Here is a 20,899-nt window from a genome sequence, read left to right as displayed (position 1 = left end):
TGCTGTCAGTGTGTTCAGACCTATTAAGAACCCCTGAAGGGGACCGGCCTGGTGGCACAGTGCTTAAGTTCCCATGCTCTGCTTCAGTGGACCAGAGTTCGCAGGTTTGGATCATGGGCGCGGACCTGTACATGGGTCATCATGCCATGCTGAGGTGGTGTCCCACGTACAAAATAGAGGAAGTTTGGCACAGATGTTAGCTCAGGGCTAATCTTCCTCATCAGAAAACAAAAAAAAGAACCCCTGAAGAATAGCTGTTATGATGATTATTATTTCTCCTGAATCATATACATTTTACTATAAGGATTAAATTTACTTTGTTTTTTTTCTTTTTTTTCATTTTTTTCTTTCCATGAAGAACATACTTCGGGGTCCAAGCAGCTATCTTAAACGTTAAGTTTTGTAAAATGTCCAAGTTCATAATTTGGTAGTTACCTATAAATGCTAGTTACTAAAGCATTACTATAAAAATGTATTGACGCACTCATATTTTTCATCTGTGTCTTGGGGTTATGTTAGATCTTACTGTGGTAGCTATTGATTTTAAAACCATACATACGCATTAAATAAACTCCCAGTCAGGCTAAAGTTACAACAGAAATGTTGCATCATATGCTACAACCTTAGAAACTCTCCCTTGGCAGTAATGGTCCCTGACTCCCTTTGGATATTTTAGGCACTGATGCTCCATAATAGGCCATTAAGGAAGATGTTTAATTTGAGACCTATCCAGGTGCACCCTACTGAGATGAGATAATTTCAAAACATGTGTCTTTTCTCTCCTGCCTGGTTGTTACTGATATGTTAACTACAAGAAATGAAATATAGGAAAGCTATCTTGGAATACTTTGTGAATCACAAAAGACAATATGTTTCTTTCATAATCTCAAGAACAAGTATGTAAAACATATAGATATTCTTTTTATGTGAGGAGGTTCTAAAGGAATTATTTTTAGACCTTGTCTACTATACACTTTTTAAAATTTCCATTATTTTATAGTAATCTCTTATTAATAGTTGTTTAAACTGCTTTTGAAAAAGTGATGTATTGAAATTTTTTAAAAACGTGAATATCAAGGGTCTAAAGTCAAATTGTTTATATGAAAGAGATGAATGGGACTGACCAGTCATGATAACTAAACCACAGTGGAACTCTGTGTAGTCATCTAGCTCATAATGAGATTTAGCTTCCTCTGCATTCTGCTTGCTTTTGGAAAGTCTTCAAAGAAAGTGTAAGTCGATGTGTATTTTTTTCCTTATCTTCCTGAAGGAATTGTAAGAGAGGAATTTTACTCTGTTACCTCAATTCTTGTAGCTTCTCTAATCTAGACTTTTGTTTTTAAGTCAATTACTTAGTAACTGTCATTTGTTTTAGAGAAATAGTGTTAGGAAATGAGATGTTTCCAGTTCAGTCGCCTAAACTTGTACTGTAGCTTGCTATGATTCTGGTCATCTAATTTTGACCTTTAAAGTTCATTGTTCACAGCTATGGAAATAACTTTCTCACCAATCTCAACTGTAGTGCTGTTTGCATTGATGATAATAGTTTTTTAGAATTTTGCAGGAGGAAATGTGATTATATTGGTTTTAAATCAAACTCTGGAACTTCACTTATAACACAAACTTACGCTGGATATGATATATTGTCATGGTTGTCAATCATAAAGTACTCATATGATTTCAGTTATAAAATTGGCAAAAACAAAACAATGTAACACAGTACTAGTCCATCCCAATCATAAAGTCTTTGTAGATAATAAAAATCTAGCAAATATTAGAAACATTTGAGGTTAGCTTGATTGATCGTTTGTCAATTTGATTCTTGAAGTTAAAATAAGTATAAAATCACAAGTAATTCTACTTTAAGATATGTTTGCTCCTTCACAGTAACATCCAAAGTAATCTCATTTCCCTTTTTAGAAAAATTACTTTAATACTGGAATTAAATAGTTGTGCTGATTTGAATTGGAGTGATAGATTTTTGAAGTCTTTTCAAAATTTTATTTGGGGGATACCTTTTTTCTTTCTTTCTTTTTTTTTTTCTTTGATGAGGAAGATTGGCTCTGAGCTAACATCTGTGCCAATATTCCTATGTTTTGTCTGTCAGATGCCACCACAGCATGGCTTGATGAGCGGTGTGTATGTCTGTGCCTGGGATTTGAATCTGCGAACTCCAGGCTACAGAAGCAGAGAGGGTGAAGTTAACCACTATGCCACCAGGTTGGCCCTGATACCTTTTTTCCCCCTGATTGTTTTTAACTTTTTATATAATTTAAGAAGCACTTGCTTGGTTCCTAAGAACCTACAAGATCATCATTCCTGGGCCATTCACCTAAGGAAGTTTGTTGTCTTGCCCCTCACTCACCAAAACAAGCATGAATAAAAAGAGTCACTGATATCTATTCAGATGTGCCAAAGATGTATATGGTGCGAGGTAGGAATTAACCAGAAGTGAAGATAATGAAGGCCTTCTGTTTATGGCATGATCCTCCCAAGCTTAGGTTTGTTTGAATATTTCAGTGAGTAGCTGTATCCTAGATCTTCATCTTACTCCATTCAACCCATAAATTCAACACTAATCACGCCTAGATAAAATCGCCTTATGTTTACACAAAGTATTAGTCAGCACAGGCTTCTATAACAAAAATACCGTAGACCTGGTGTCTAATAAACTACATAAATTTATTTCTCGTTGTTCTGAAGACAGGAAACCCAAGATCAGGATACTGGGATGGTTGGGTTCTGATGAGAGCCCACTTCCTGGGTTACAGACAGTTCTCTTCTCCCTATACCTCACATGGTGGAAGAGGCTAGAAAGGTCGCTAGAGTTTCTTTTTATAAGGGCACTAATCTTGTTCATGAAGGCTCCCCTCTCATGACCTTATCAACCTCCCAATGACCCCAGCTACAAATATCACCACATTGGGGATTAGTACTCAACATCTGAATTCTGGGGGGACATAAATATTCAGGTTATAGTAGGTGTGTTGCAGAATCGGTAGTCAGTAGAAGTGATGAAAGGCAGTAGAGTCTGATGAATGAAAGCACAAACCATGAGTCTAGATTGTTTAGGTGCAAATCTGATCTTGTTTAGTTTTAGTTCTGTGACCTCAACAAGCTCTTTAACTTCTTGGTCTCTCAGTTTCCTCATTTGCCAATTAAGAATAATAATAACCCCATTCCTTTGGAGTTGTTATAGGATTAACAATAAAGTTTATATTTAAAATCAATTAAGTGAGTTAATATGTGAGAAGCTCCTACAACAGTGCCTGATGTAGTAAGGGCTCAATAAACGACAGCTGTTATTATGAGGAGGAATATTGTTTTGCCTGGTGCTCTGTAGATTTTGGAATAGATTAACATGTTCCTGTTAGAAATGGAATTATTTGCCTTGAAGTAGATACCTGTTATATTGGGAATGTTTTAACTGTAGATTGCTTGCTCTTCCTAATTTCTGCTTCCCTTGGAAACATAGAAATCAGCCCTTGATTATTATCATAAATGACATACTTCAAAGCAATTTTTATTTTTTGAATATCCTTTTAAATAATAGCTGTGTTCATTCAGACTTATTTTTCACAGCTAATATTGATAAAAATTTGAGATTTTATGTAAATACTTTGTGTAAAGATTTGAGATTTTATTTTCATTTTTGAATAGCAAAATAAGGTTCTATTTTACAAATCATATACATGGAAAGAGTACGAGATCCATTTTTTAGTTTTAATTATCTAATTTCAAGCAATTGAATTATTTTCTAAACTAGTTTCATTAGCAATTATTTATACTTAGCTTAATTTCAGACTCATTGATTTTATTTTCTATTGAACATATCAGTGGAGGCACATATCTTATTCAAAGCCTACTGGAAACAAACTGCAATTAAATGCTTTGTGGGATCTCTGAGAAGAGGTTAACTCAAGGACACTTTGCAAGAAAATGATCCTGTGTAAAACGTCAATCTGTTTCATGGTTAAATGATATGCTGCCCTAAAGCCAAAAATAGCAATGTTCATTAAATCCAAATTTGGTCCTAAACATTAATAGACACTTATTAGATCATAGCATTATCTGAAAGACAATTAGATGGGACTTTTACTCTAGAGAACTTTCTTATTAAAATTACCTTCCTAGATTACTTATTTTCTAACATAGCGTCAAATCATGTTTGAAACATAATTATAAGGAGATAGGGATTTTACTTAAGCAATAAAAAAATATTGTTTGTTAGTGTTTCAGACAGTGTGAGAGAGTTAGCATTTCATTGCTTGAAAAGTCTTGTAAGTAACCTTTTTAAAACATTTAATTGAATATGCCTCGTTCTTTCATTGCTCTGATGTCTGAAACTTATGGAGGAGATAGTAGGGAAGGAATGAGGGAAGAATGGAGAATTGCGTAAAGTTCCTGTGAGAAGGGAATTACTCTCCCTATTTCTAATTTGATTTAACTTTTACCTGTATCTCCTGTACCCATCCTCTGTTTTTTCCTGATATTTTTCCATCCTGATTCCTTTTTCCTTCCACCCCAGTGAAACATATAACTGTGATACTTCTACAACTTGAAAAATTGTTTTCTTGACATTTTTCAAATAATCTATATTTATATCACAGTTCTGGACGTTTAGGTCACTGTCAACTCCCACCACGCTAACTCTGGCAAATATTGTTACTGACATTGCTAGCCTAAGGTGTTTTGTTTCCTCTCCATTTTCTCCTACATTCCGCAACGAATTTAATCTTCTAACGGCATCGTGTTTACAGTATGCCTTCTGATTCTGTCCCCTTTCTGCCCAACCACTCCCAAACTCCTATCAAATGTTCTTCTGTCCCACTCACCCCACAATGTAATCTCATTTACCATTTATAACCCTACTTTTGAATATAAAAGCCTTCATTAAATGAGAACAAGGATTTTTCTCACTTATTGAATGCATACTCTTGCCAGGAATCTTTATAGGTGTTTTTCATATTACTTTTATTGAAGCCTTACAACCACCTGGTGGAATAAGTATTAATTTCAGATGTGAATGTTAGGGTATAGAAAATGTAAGTAATATGCCTGTTGGTCATACAGATCACAGCTTGAAGAGAATGGACTGAAATGCCGTTTCTCACCCCAATGCTCATGTCATACCTTATATTCATGCTGTTTCTAATGGCTCTGACTTATGCAATGTTTAATATTTGATGACAGGAGCTTAGATTTTTAAAAAAAAGTCTGTGCAGAAATAAAGGATTAAGAAAACTATGGTCACATCCAGCTGTAGGTCAAGGCAAATATATACTTAGCGTATATGAAATTTCTTCCAGGTTATATTTGACTTGAATGTGTTATAAAATATATATCTCTACAGATAAGTAATACACTGCCAAATGCATAACAATACCATTGTATCTAAAAGTACTGTAATTCTCTGGAATCAATATTTGATCTCAAATAGCCTAATAGCTATTAAGCAGTGTTATGCAGGTTTGGAACCCTGGCACAAACTATCATGTTATGAAAATGCAAAGGCTACACTATTTTTGTGTGGTCTCATATTGGGTACTATCTAAATATTAGTTAATTAATTTAATGATTTATTTAATACTCCTATTTCAGTTTATACCTCTATTAACTTGGGCACTTTATTTTAAACCAAAAATCCTTTACACAAATTGAATTCAGAAAAAAATGTTCAGGTGTTTAGGAGCAATGTAGAGGATTATAAAAATTTTAGGAATATGGATGGGGCTGGCCTGGTAGTGTAGTGGTTAAGTTCATGCACTCTGCTTTGGCAGGCTGGGACTTGTGGGTTCCAATCGCTGGTGTGGACCTACATACCACTCATCAAGCCATGCTTTGGCAGTGACCCACATACAAAATAGAGGAAGACTGGCACAGATGTTAGCTCAGGAACAATCTTCCTCAAGCAAAAAGAGGAAGATTGGCAACAGATGTTAGCTCAGGACCAATCTTCCTCACACACATACACACAAAAAAGTTTTAGGAATATATTCACTATAAATATTTACCCTCACTCTTAAATGACAGTACTTGCAGTAATTTTTATGTATTTATGTAATTTGCACCTTTAAATATTACAAAAATTTATTGAAATATTACAAAACACATGGTTGGAAATTAACCAAATTGAATTCAAATTCCTTTGTGTACAAAATCCTTCCTATTTTGCCTCTGAGGATTGTCTATATTATTTTCTGCTGCTCCTCACTTACTCTGTAGACCTGAAAAATCAGATAACTTTCAGTTCTGTAATAGGTTCTGTCTTTTACCAGCTCTTTACCTTTTTTTTTTTTTTTTTTGGTGAGAAAGATTGGCCCTGAGCTAACAACTGTTTCCAGTCTTCCTCTATTTTGTATGTGAGCCACCACCACAGCATGGCCACTGATAGACGAGTGGTGTAGGTCTGAACCTGGGAACCGAACCCCGGCCACTGAAGCCGAGCATACTGAACTCAACCAGTAGGCCACCAGGGCTGGCCCTACCTCTTGTTTTTTTTTTTAACAACAACCATTAACCCAAGAATGTTTCTCCTCCAACTACTATTTAACAAAATCTTATCCATTCTTCAAATTCTAGCACAATTACATTCCCTTCTTGCAGGTCTTCTGGATCTTCCAAGCTGTATCTTCTCTGTATTTTTTTAAACTCTCTTTATCATGTTTGTATTTGTATTTTGTTATTTGTATTTCCAGTGTTATCTCTCCTCTCTTTCTTGCCCCCATCATTCTCCTGCTTCTCCCTTTCCTCCTCTTCCTTCTTTAATGAAAGAATTTGCCATAAATTTCTCATATACCCTCTATGAACAAACATAATTTACATTGTTTGCATTCATTAGTGATTTCTTGGAATACATTGCCAAAGAAACACATATGTGGGTTGACTGAGTTCAGTGTTTCTTGAAAACATTCAACCAGATGATTGAGAATTTGTCTTCTGTGAATCTCCAAAGGATCTAGCACTAAGAAAGTGTTCATTGCCAGAACTTTCAGTTCCTTATTGCTTCTAAATAGACTCAATAATTAAAAACTTTTTAATAGTTATTTAATATAATACTCTTTGACTCCATAAATATTGAAAGAAAGGAAAGATCTGTGAACCTTATTGTAATGCTTTTATTTTCAGAGTCAAAATGTTAAGTGTTTAACTTAAAAAAACGAAAATGGTACGATCAATAGTAGGACCCAAACTAATAGTGCTTTACAATTCTCAAGTTTATTTACTCACATGAACTCTCTCAGGTGAGAAATAATACATGTAATTCTTTTGGCAAACAACAAGAAAACTTTACAGGAAAAGTGTATTTTTAGGTTTCAGACCTTGTAAATTATAGCTAACATTTCAAAAATTCTTTTACTGAGTCTAAACTCCTTTAAAACTTATTTTACTTCCACACAGTGATCATCACACCAAACATTTTAACATTTTATAGGATGGTGATGAGAGGAAGTTGTGTGGTAGTCATCTAATTTTTCATCTTCCTGCACTACTTCTTTTCCCGAAGATTTAATTATATCATAGAGCTCCCGTTCACATCAGAAGGAGTCTTCTATGTAGAACTGCTTTTGGAAAGACATTTTTGGGAGAAAAGATGTCATCCTTCATTTCACAGGGCATGGACTATAAAGCATTGCTGTGTATGTGCTTATAATTGTGCAATATTAGTAAGTCATGAAAACATTGCAATCTTAAATTTGAATAATGAGTGTTAAAGCCCCTCATCTAAGCACCTATGAATAATTAAATACTCTGGTTGAAATATATTTTCCAGCCTTATAAAATGAATATTTCTCAGAAATACTTGGCTCTTTTTGGTTGGTATGGATGGATCTTATTTATGAATGTAATGAGCCAAGTTCACAGAAATCATGATTACCTAGATGCTCTGTTATGATAACAGATATTTGCTTTATTTATTTAAGGTAGTGACAAATGATTAAATGAAATAGGTAGGTTAATCTTTTTTGAAATTTATATCACTTCAGAATTTTATATCCTTAAAAAGGTAATTTATGGAGGGGGATTGTGATAAATGTTTGATTTTTTAATGAATATAATTTCAAATCATTTCAAATTTTGAATTCATGTGCTAACCCTGGAAGAATACAGATAACCCCCAAGTAATATTTATAAACATTTCTAAAGTAAAGGGTTTTTTGAGGTAATAGCTATAATTTCCCTATATGTAATGAGAAAAAAAATGCTAAATGAAAAACTCCTGTATTATAATTAGCATTGGAGCTATAAGACTATATACCAATTAATTATTAAAATAATACCACATGATGTTTTATATGTTTGACATGGGCAAACGTGTAAAGAAAATGACCTCTAAAAAGACGTGGCATAAACAAGTAAATATGCAAAATAAAATATGGTTCAATAAAAATTTGTAAAGTTTATATGGAATAGAATTTGTAGTTAGCAAAAATTGTGATAAGTGAACATTTAATAGTTGGGAAAATGTAAAAATATTATAAAGAACATATAGTATATTGTCTAAGTTATTCTGAGAGGAAAGTGTAATAATAACATGCAATTTAATTTTGGGAAAAATTGAGAGTAAGTTATCTAACAGAAAGGTGATTAAGAGTAGCTAAAATGGGGGTAACAATTTTAAAATGGGTGACTTTTAGATTCTAGTATTAGCCTCTATTTAGAGTATACAAAGGAAGAAAATATAAAATGAAAATAGAGGCTTTCAGAAATGATTTAAGAAGAAGGATATATGAAAAAATTAAACAAGAAAAACAAATGATGACACCAGAATTTAAGGCGAGAGTTTTCCGAAGGTAAAGTCAGTGTATTATGTTTAGGAGATGAACTTTTGTTTCAGCAATAACAAAAAAATTCAAATATCTTCAGAGTATAATTGTGCTAGATATGAATGAAATTCAGTCTAAATGTACAAATAAGGGGTTTTCCATGTAGTTTATGAGGAAAGACTTTAGTTACATAAAATATTTGTGGAATATCTTTCCATGTTGAGATTCTTTGTCACTTTTAGTGGAACTTGAGTCAAATCACATAGCTTCATGATTATGATCTTAAATATTGATGATGTAAATTAGTATACTTTGTTCAATCTCACCTTTTCATTTTAAATATTGTGAAGAGTGGTGAAGTTAGGCAGTTGTTTGAGGAAGAGAAACTTGAAGTACCTCATCAAGGACTGCACTCAAAATATATTCTTTCCAAGATTCGGACAGGGTAACAGGCAAAGCTATTTGCCATATTGTGATAATCTTTGATAAAAGTTAGAGGTATTGTCTTTTGAGAATAACTTAAAGCATTCATGTTTTGATTTATTGATGAAAATTAGCATAAATAATAAAGTATATTTTAAACAAGAGAAATGTCTGATAATCCTCCTTTATAAAATCTCACTTTGTTTTAGTATGCCTTGGTCAGCTGTAGAATTCTCAAGGAGAGTGTGCATACTAGGTAGCTGTGTTATTAGTTTCCTAAACGTGTAAATGAGAGGGATGTGGGTCTGGCAAGTGGTCTATCCCTCAGTTTTGAAGGAATAAAAGAAACAAAGGAAGTTGGTGGATGACAGACACAAACTGACAGATATGCATGATCACGTGACAGTCTCACTCAGACAATAACTTATGTTATCTTTAATCCTCACAACCAACCTGCAAGGTGAATATTTTCTCTCTTTTCTAATTGAAGAAACTGAGATTGAGAGAGGTATGCAAACTTGCCCAGCCCCAGAATATTAGGTCAGCATGATTTTAAATCTCTTGCTCTTAGCCACAAAAGAAAATCTGACAGTTTTTTTACTTCGTGTTCCTAGAACATCTCACATAACAGATATCACATTTTGCACAGCACTATAATTATTGGTGAGTGTACCTTTTAGCATTCATGTTTTACTGCAAGTGGTTTTAACATGATGATTACATTTGAGGCTTGTAGCTACACTCTCCCCACTTGACCCATAGTCTTAGCACAGAGCTTTGTACAAAGAGAAGGCTGAGGAAATTTTATTGGAGATGGAAATACATTTTGAAATTGACTTGAATGCTTTATATCATTAGTAAATCTTTTTTTATGAGTGATTATCTTGTCCTATATGACTTAATGAGTCCCTAATGCCTTTTCTTGGTTTTTCCTTTTTATGTGATTTTAAAGAGCTATGTTTCAGAAATGACTTGAATGAAAATCTCTTTTATATGAAGACTGATTGGTTTGGTAAAGTTAATGACAACACATGAAAAAAATCATCTAAGAAAGTTTACATTTTTTTTAAATGTTTGTGTTCAAAGAGCAGTGGTTTATCTTTCTATAGGTGATGAACAGTCTTATCTTTCAAGTTATCTATTAAAATTCATACAGTTGAATTATGACTATTTATTATATGTGCCCCCAATTAGCACCTTATTTTGGGGCTGTGGCTGGGAGGTGGGCAGTTGGTGAGATTGGAGTGTGAGAATATGTTACCCTCCTCAAATGATAGCTTCTATTCTTCTAAATTCCTTTCCCCACCTGTTTACACAATAATCATGAAAATAAATTCCTATGCCCAAAATGAATGTAAAATATCTTAGACGTGGCTTTATTCCTTGCTGTGAAATCTTAAACCCTTATTATAAATAATAGATGTGCACTTCCTCATCCTTTCTATAAAGTAACTTTCTCCTATTGCTTCATCAATGTAAAAATATATATCATATGAAATAAACTATTATGGTTTTCATTAAAGCCAGACTTAACAATAGCAATACTCATATTTCACCGTGGAAATAATTTTCCCTGTTCCTCCAAGGGATACAATGCTGTTACTAGGCTGCTGTCCTTTTTAAACATGTCTTTCTTCTTTTTTCTCTTTGTCCCTCCACTTCTTCCTCATATATCCATACTGTTCCCAAGTTCTTCACTCTTCACGATCAAATAACATATTTAAGCAAGGCCTAAGTCTTCCTTGGAAACTCGCTACATTGTCCCTTTCCCTTGCACAGTGAATACGCCTAATTACTCTCATATTTTTTTTTGTTTATTTCTACTTTTGAGAGAGGAAAGAGCACTGATGTTGGAGTCAGACATTTGGTTTGACAATCTTGCTGCAATACATGGTTGATTTTCCTCCTCAGTAAACATGAGACAATGTTATCTGATTTATAGATTTGTATGGAGAATTAAATCAGATAATACTATAATATCTAGAACATTTCTTGGCATATGATAAGTACTAAAAATATGTTAATTCTTTTTGTTATCTTGTGACTTTATTTACTTTGTTCTGTTTTTCCCACTACAGTGTGAGTTGTGAGAAAAATTGTTCTATTTCATTTGCATTCTCAGTAATATCCACTATGATAGATATTAGTATATATATTTTTGAAATAATGAATAAATAACTCACCTAGACAACTGCCCACAATTTTTTTGGGTGGCAAAATAGTTTTATATATATTTATCTTATGTATATATATGTTTGTGTTTGTGTGTGTATATGTGTGTGAATACACACATCTCCTGATGCCATAGACGTAGAGTGAAAAAAAAGACAGTAACTGAATGTTGAGAGTTGGGTGCGGGAGATATTGTTTGTTTGTTGATATATCAGTCGATTTGAATATCCTTCTTTGAGTATCTATTAATTATTACATGCATATTAAAGAATGCAATTTTAAATTAGCAATTTCTTTCAGAATTTATTTTCAGAAAGAGTTATATACTTATGACAATTAAGAATAAGTTCTGAATGTTTTATTTTAGAGAACATGAAATGAAAATGTTGCATGTGATTCCTTTCCACATAGTTTGTTTTATCTCAACCACATTTTTCTTATCAGTGCTTTCCCTATTGTAAAAGTAAAATATTATGAGATTGTCTGTTATGAGCTTTGTTTTGTATAATGTCTGTGGGATTAAAAGGAAAATATTTATATCTGTTGTGTCCAGATTTAGTGTTCTAGGAGTCCATAGAATAGTGACTCAATAAATATTTATGAGTTAAATTATCAAATGGTCTTGCTTTGTACACATCCACATTAAAAGGATGAGTAGGATAAAATTGAAAACTAATGAGATGTATAAATGTTGAGACATATAGCACTTATTACTTAGACGCTGCTCTGGGCAGTACATATTTTTATGTATTTTATATAATTTTAAATTATAAATTTAACTCATTTAATGTTCATATAACCATATGAATTCAGTAATATCACTCTTTCCCATTAACAATAGGAAACCGAGGCACTGAGGTGTTAAGTAACTTGCCCAAGATCACAGTACAAGTAGAGCTAGTAATTGAGATCAAGTGGTCTTGCTCCAGAATCTCTGCTCTTCGTGACCATTAATATGCAGTGCGAGACATTCAGATGAATCTGTGTAATTTTGCCATATAACCAAAGCAAATTTTTCAGAAATATTTTGGCATTTATTTTGGCAGAATGAGGTTTATTAATACAGTCCATCAGTAAACTATTTTGAATATTCCTTTTCAGGAAAATTTTAAGTTTGTACTCAAAATGTGAAATTGTTTTAAATATATGTCAATCACCAGAACAAAAAGTAGAGAGAAAAGAAAGAGAGAGAGAGAAAGGATGAAGCAATTTGTATGTGATTGATTAGTTTTAAAGGTGCAGACTGTTAAAGACAACATCATCAAATTTTGTTTCATGTTCCTTCAGTATTTTTATTTCCTAAGATAAATCTGTACAGACTTTAAGAGGAGGCAGCTATCCCAGTTTGGTTCAGTAAATAACCTTTTTAATGCTTAAAATTTTTAATATCTTCCATATACCTTTAAGACGTTTAAGCAAGATTCCTCATCTTAAGTTGTAAGATCCTAGAAATTAGGCTGCGTGTTTTATTCAGTATTCTATCCTGTGTCCCTAGCCTAGTACTTTGTATTTCAGTGGACACTCAATAAGTCTCTGTTGAATGAATTTATTATGTTTGAGTGTAATTAACTAACATAAATCTTTGGTTTTCATGGATCTACTTACAAAGATGCTTAGAAAAGTAATATAGTTAACATGTAGAATAATTTCTGAATGAATATCAGGGCCTAGAATGAAAGTAAGGCTTATACATTTAACTTTTTTTGTTTTAAACTCATGGTATTGGTAAGGAATGAAATTTTTTTACTATTTTAATATTAGCAAAAATTATATTTGTGGAAATTGTTTATACAAAGCAAGTCCCAAATCTATTTATACATTATAAAACCAGTATATTTATATTAATTTGTCCAGTGAGATAGAATTACTTATTTCAGTCAGTTTGGGGGCTGGAAAGTAAACACTGTGGTAATATGTGCAGAAATAACATTCTTTAGATTACTTACTCATTTTTATATATGACGCCTGTATGCATTAAAATAAAGAAGGGATAGATGGTTACTAGACTTGTCGTGGTGATTGTTGCACGATGTATATAGACGTCAAGTCACTATGTTGTACATCTGAAACTAATATAATATTGTACGTCAACTACACTTCGCTAGAAAAAAAAATAAAGAAGGGAGGAGGCCCCATAGCATAGTGGTTAAGTTTGTGTGCTCTGCTTGGGCAGCCCAGGCTTTGCAGGTTTGGATCCTGGGTGCGGACCTATATGCCGCTCGTTAAGCCATGCCATGGTGGTGTCCCACATGGAAAATAGAGGAAGATTGGCACAGATTGTAGCTCAGGGACAGTCATCCTCAAGCATAAAGAGGAAGATTGACAATAGATGTTAGCTCTGAGCCAATCTTCCTCACCAAAAAAAAAGAAGGGAGGAGGTATACAGATGTTCTACTCAGAAAATAAAGTTTCTAGAAATTAAGAATACCTTATTTGATAACCCATTGTTTTTTCTTGTTTGCAGGATTCAGAATTGGGATATTGGTGTTTCTGTTTTTGAGGAATATTTCTTTTTGAGTTTTTTTTTTTTAATCATCGGTCTTGGAATACAGAAGAGGAACTAGAAATACACTATTTTGTTTCACGTTTGGAGCTCTCACTCCTGAGGCACTCTCATGCCCGAGTACACAGCCATGTGGCCATCACAGCTACTAATCTTCATGATGCTCGTAGCACCAATAGTTCATGGTAAGCCCTTTACTTAGATTTTTGTGTGGTGCTTAATGTTGTCTCACTTTTTTACACTAGACTCTTTCTTCTAAATCTTTGCTCTGTCATTTTGCAGCTTTTGCCTACCATATATTAAAATGGTATATATTAACATGGCTAAGTAAAAGACCATAATGTGTACCTTAAGCTGCAATAAATATCATTTTAAGTTTGATTTCTTAAAGTGTCTATTGAAATTTATGTGTAACCAAAAGGTTTTTTTGTTTGTTTGTTTTTTAAAGAACTCCTGCATGTTTTAGTCTTTGTTTATACCACTTATGGAAAATTAGCTGAATTATTCACTCTATCATATATGATGAATTGTTTGGTTTACATACTTTTGTACTTAAAAATAATATTTAATCCAGTAAGTATGCACATTTGAAAGAAAACACCAAAAAATTTGCTTTCCCAAACCACATAAATATTTATTTCTGAGTGTTTACTACTCGGTTCAATCTTTAATACATGCAAACGAAACCTTTCAATAGTGGGAAACTGTTTTTGTTATATACATTTTAATTCAAATAAGAAAAAACAAACATCAAAATGATATTAACATATGCAGAAAGATAATTTTACTGAAACATGCTAATATACTCATAAAAGACTTGTATGCTCTGTTCATTTAGACCTCTCGGTGTTTATAACACAAATATGGTAGTTAAGAAATGATATACCTTTGCAAATTTTATAAAACATACAATATTCAATAAATAAACAAAAGACAAATTCTGTACAACTTAGTGTAATATTCCCTGATGCTCTATAAAAACTTGCAAATTAAAGTCTTTATGTTCTGTTTTTACAGTTTAAAGTTTTCCACTACTTATCATCGGTTTTGCCCCAACATGAAAATGTTATAATAAAGTTACTATGTCATACATTAATGGTACTTATAGCAAAGAAAAAGGGGTGCAGCTCTATCTGCCACTGCTTAGGAGGTCTCAGAATATTACAGTGTAGCAAGCAGCTGGAATGAATTTTTAGCCTCTTCTGCTCACTTTTCGTTTTTAATTGACTACAGAAATCTATTGCAGTTCATCAGCGATGCAATTCCAAATTTGGCCCATATTCCTAAGTTTCAACATGAATGGCATTCTGCTGTCATTATAAAACTAGATTAAGTAACTTCTGTCTCTTTTGAAGTTTTCCTCTAAGGTTCCCCTGATTTAACACATTTATTTCTAATAAACCACTCTAATATGAGGTAGTTTTTTTTTTTAAAAAAAAGAAGAAAATTATACCACCATCTAGTTTTAAGCAATGTAAATTTGTCAAAATTTCAAAATGTTTCCTGAATTCATATACTGATGGAGCACTTGTACATTTCACATAATTGAGCACAGAGAACATTTGTGATATGGGACAATAAAAGAATTATATCACTTAACAAGTGCTTTTCTAATTATCTGTCTATCTAAAGATGATTCTAATTAGGTTTTTTGAGGTTATAAAAATGTCTCACTCAAAAGGTCATTTTGAAGATTAAGTAAATAGTATATGTAAAGAATCTAGCATAGTGCATGACAAATATTAACTGCTTGAACATGTTAGTTTCCTTCATGATGCTATCTGTCCCTCAGTTTATTTTTGTTCCAGTAAATTGTAATGACCAGGAATTAGCTAACCATGAGAGCTGTGTCATTTGATGTTGATACTCATGGGACGAAAATACATATATATATACATACACACAATTCATGTTTTAAAAAGTCAATCTAAAATTACACTTGTTTGAGGAAGGTAGGTTAAAAATAGCAAAAATAGACATTTTAAGAAAAAGTCTTTGCAGAGCTGAAATTTCTGGCCTCTAAAAACTGACACCTACTGTGTATTTCAGTGGGCCCCAAACATAGCTGAGCAGTAGATCATGGGTCTTGGGTTGGGACCTGTATTGAACACACACGCACACATACACACACACGGAGTCTCTCCAAGTACCTCTGAGGAGTATTTTAAAACCCCTAGTAGTGCACATGGAAAATTGACCTGGTATATAAAATATTTGGGGCTAAAACCTTAAGTAATCATTTCCATTTTATGTGAACTATTTTCTGCTATCTCGATTTTGAAACATATCAGGCTGAACACTGTAGAAGCGTTCTACTTGTAAATTTTACCCTTATTACCTTGTATAGGTATTTTAAAACTTGCACCAGAGAAAATGCACATCAGTCTTGTTGGCCATCTGTAGAAGGCATCTCCATTGCCTTTGAGGTATCACTTCTGACTTGTCAATAAAGGCTTTCACATGAACAACCTTCTGGAACCCAGTTTGTGCACAAACAGAAGAATGTATGAACCTTTGATCAGTGCCAAAATCTGACAGGGTAGACATTTCCAGACTCCCCACCAATCCTGGCTTAAAGGAACACTGCACAGTATGGAACCTTAGACGATTAAGTTAAAATGGATAGAAGTACTCTTGTTTTCAAAACATCCCCTGTAGCATCTCGCTGCCTATTGTCGTTGAGATGCCCAGCTTTATCCCTCCTGACCATAGAGAATGCATTTTTCTGCTTGTGACCTGAATTGCTATCCCATTCTCCAGAGCAAATAAAAATGATGACTACTAATTTTATAGCCATAAACTTTAGATGTATTGGTACAATTAATCCTCACAACAGTCTTATGGGTTTAATATTAGTAATTATTATTATTATTATTATCGTTAATTTTTTACAGTAAAAACATTGAGGTACAGAGTGTTAAAGGAACTTGACCGAAGTTACACAGCTGTTATGTGACACAGAGGGATTCAATACGAAGGACCTGGTTTCTTGAAACTCTGGTCTTACTGCATGTAGATAATCAATTCCCATTAAGGCTATTCTTCCCTACAGAGAATCCCATCTCCACTCTCCTGGTCATTTGGGAGCAGGTGAGGCAGAAACGCAGCTCACCTGCCTCTTCCATGTTCTGGGCACAGACAGATTGGGCTTTGAAAACTGACAGACCTAAGATAAAATTCCAGCTCTGCCACCTAGTAGCTCTGTAATTCTGTTACTTTGTAAACTAGTTAAATAGCATTTGTCACCGCCTGTGAGCTGGAAAACTATGCCAGCTGCTAAAGATATGGTAATGAATAAAAGATTCCTAATTCTTCCCTCAAAGAGCTTACAGTAACATAAAAATTTGTAAGCCTACTTTTCATCTACAAGAATGAACATTTATTCCTTGCAAGTTATTTCAAGGAACAGCTAGAATAATATATGTATAGCTTCTAACATAGTGCTTGGCATTTGGTAAATCTTCCTTATATTTTATTTTCCTACCCCTAACTACCTTGAAATAGAGCTAAACCTCTGAGCATTAGATAAAGAAAATGCATAATTATCCTTATTCTTACCCTGAGAATTGAAAAAAATCTTTTTATACTTGAATATTTGTTTTGCCAGAAATTTCTTAATACTACTATCTAAACAAAATTATTTAAACTGATATGTATGAAGGCTTAGTATATAACTATCAGTGATACAAAGTCAGGGGTAGTTGTATATAATTGGTAGTCTGTAATTATCAGTGATACCTTTTTTGCATGATTTCCACATGGGTAAAATTAGAAACCAAGCTAAAGAATTAATTCTGAATAATGTTTACATTAGTTGAATAGTCTCTACATTGTCCTAGAAAGTCTGGCCAGTATTTTATAGAGAAAAACAAAATTAATCAGTACACTCACATTGTGTATATATATGTACACAATTTTTTGATTAGGATGTGTCTCTGGTTCTATGTTTATCTGTCCATATTTTATGTCTCTGTGTACCTCTGTATTTCTCTTTTTCTGTTTTCCATGACTGTGCCCCCTTCCTATACAGCCATAAAACACTTATTTATAATGCAGTGAGACCTGGCAGCAGTAAAGAGAAGCAGCTAAAGCAGATGGCCAGTTCTTTGCTGTTAACTAATGAAGGGTTGCGTGAAGATAAAGGATTGTTTTGTTCTATTGATGTGGTTGGGAGCAAGGGAAAAGATGGGAATCAGAGAACAGTAATCCAGTGATAATGCAGCCACCTAGGGCTCATCCTGAGTGGCAGGAAAGGGATACCAAGGTCCAATGTGGATCTGGGCTGGGAGATCTTGTCCTGGGAGGTGACTTCGCCCAAGCCACAGTTGATTGGGAGTGGAGAAGGTGATTGGAGTGCTTAGATCTTTTAACTAAGTCTTATCTTAATTAAACTGTACTTATAAATTGTGTCACAATTGAAAAGATAGTAAACAGAATCATTGGAGCTTACTGTGGGTAAAGGGGAGCAATATTTTTTATGGTACCTTTGCAGAAAAAAATATGGTTTTAAAAAATTCTTCTGTAACCACTATATGTGTGGTTTTTTTCTGCTAGTCTGTTTTTTGTTGTTAAGGTTGCATGTGTATTTATATATTCATGGACTTTACAGGCTAACTCGCTTTTTATTATGTTCAAGAAGTTTATTATAATAAACAGTTCTTAGGGACAAAACAATGATCAGATGCAAATATATTTAGTACTATATGTTATGTTATTTGCATTTTATTATTAATCTGTATTTTATAGTTGTAATTCTATTTAATGTGTCAGTGATTTAAAATCACACCCATATATTTTTTAACTTCTAATAAGATGTGAGGCTTTAGAAAGTACAAAATTTCATTTTACTACTTAATAACATAATTCTTTTTATGAAGTGTTTTATTAATTGCGAAAAAGTCAGGTTGACTTCTAAGCTTTGCTTAACTTTGTTATTTTTAGAAATTAGTCATCTTTGAAATGTTTATAATGTTTGCCAGCCTAGGTAATTTGTAATACTTGCAGTAATATCACTATTTTTATGGTTAAATACGTTATACAGAAAAATCTTTGTCGTGGTCATGCTATATGAGGTTACTGCGAATGCATTGAACACTATCTGCATTAGCCACTTGGTATTGAATTTCAAAATATTTATTTCATAAGTTAACTGTGCAATCTCTAATATATCACATTATAAACTACAAATGACTGATAGCTTTCCTCTGTAAGAATGTGTTTAGAAACCTTCCCTACGTACTCGGCATACAGGTTAGCAATTGGAAAAGAATTTTCTTTTGCCTTCACACTTGCAAAACATGTTATATGTGAATTTTATTGTAGTGATACTCTATGAGTAACGTGTATACGTTGAGAGTAAAATAGCATCTTCTTATTTTTAGACTTTATATGTTGTGACTGTTTGGGGTTTAGGATCATATCTTATTTTTTATATTTCTTGGCTTTGGTGTAGACTGTGACTGCCATAGGGTAGTCTTTGTACGCTTGATATTGAATGACTTTAAAAATATTTCGATATATAATATATAAATACCTAATTATCTGTCTTCCTCTTCTTTGCATTGCTATTTACTTTCATTCTCAATGTAAGAATATTGCTCTTACATTTATAATTTCTTATAAGTAATCATAGTACATTTTTCATGCATTTATTTCCTTCATTCTGATTGGGAAATGATTTCTTAAAGACAAACCAAAAAATTGAAATGCAATAGGAAAGAGTCTCATTGATTTGTCATGTAAATAAGAGACTACGTACTGTATTCTGATCTGTTTTAATTTGACGGTATAGAATAAGACCCTGTTGAAAATAGAGTTAATTTATTCTCTACTTTTTTCAGATTTTTAATTGATAAATTGAAAATGAACTTTTAAAATTTTGTTAATAATTACAGTTTTGTTTTATTTGAATGTATATTCCCCCATATTGTCATCATAGCAGAATTAGTTTCTTTAAATATAGAAAATTGTCTTCCTATCAAGAAAAATCTATCATATATGGAGGATTTGATCAAATAAGCCAGGCTAGTTAAGGATTTACAACATAAATATGCTAGTTGTACTTAACAAAAGTAATAGATAGAGGTCTTCATATAAAAATTGGCTCTCGCAATGACATTTGATAAGCTTTCTGTGTTTATTTCATCTACACATATTACAGTTTGTGGTGATTTGAATATCATAATGTCAAGGTTGTAAACTTACTGGTAAAGTACAAGAACATAGTCTCATATATTTCTTTGTCATTAACAGTATCACCTACTTTATTATCAAAGTAATTCTCCTTACACAAATTTAAATCAGAAGGCAAAAATCCAATAATCCCATGACCCACTGGTATAATTTGTTAGATTTTTCTTGCAGTCATGTATGGGTACATATTTTTTTTAAAAACTGGAGTAAGTGAAAAATAAAATTTATATCTTTTGTTTTTACTTAACTTTAAAATGTAGACATTCCTATGCTCTCATTAAAATTTTTAAAAATTGTATTATTTTATCATATGAAGGAATCATTGTTTATCTAACCATATGTTGATGGCTTAATATTAAAGGTCATTGATATATTACCATTACAAATAGCGCTATAAAGGAACATGCTTGTATAGAAAATTGGACTATATTTCTGTACCCCTAGAAGAAAGTCTCTTGAGACATGGAAATTAAAAGAATGATTCTCTTTTAAATTAATTAATAACTACCTTAAATGAATGGTAAGAAATGATCAATACAACCTTGTTTGTTACTAGTACAATTTATTTAAAACAGTTCCATAAGTTTTGGCTACTATAATAATCAACAAAACGTAAGTAGAATAAATATTCAAATATTAAGAAATAATCATTATTTGTAGAAGTATAATAATCTAGAAAATTCAACAAGTAAAAACTTTATCGGAATTAATGAGAGCACTTTGAGTTCAGATATATGTTTCACTCATATATATGTGTGTATGAATATATATGAGTATATATATATATATTTTTTTTTTTTAAAGATTTTATGTTTTCATTTTTCTCCCCAAAGCCCCCCGG

General features: G+C 32.7%; 1 protein-coding gene across 18 annotated transcripts in view; it reads left to right on the top strand.

Annotated features, from left to right (window-relative positions):
• Nucleotides 1–20,899, top strand: part of ADGRL3 (adhesion G protein-coupled receptor L3) — a 794,963-nt gene that overhangs the window by 269,822 nt on the left and 504,242 nt on the right. For all 18 annotated transcript variants that reach the window (XM_046656118.1, XM_046656110.1, XM_046656106.1 and 15 more), the window contains one exon: nucleotides 13,828–14,051. In XM_046656118.1, coding sequence (XP_046512074.1) covers nucleotides 13,979–14,051 — 73 coding nt within the window. In that variant the 5' untranslated portion in view covers nucleotides 13,828–13,978. The remainder of the gene's footprint in view (nucleotides 1–13,827; nucleotides 14,052–20,899) is intronic.

This window comes from Equus quagga, chromosome 3, assembly GCF_021613505.1.
Source record: "Equus quagga isolate Etosha38 chromosome 3, UCLA_HA_Equagga_1.0, whole genome shotgun sequence".
Classification (NCBI taxonomy): Eukaryota; Metazoa; Chordata; class Mammalia; order Perissodactyla; family Equidae; genus Equus; species Equus quagga.
The sequence above is the reverse complement of the archived record's forward strand: the minus strand, read 5'-3'. Positions and strand labels throughout refer to the sequence as shown.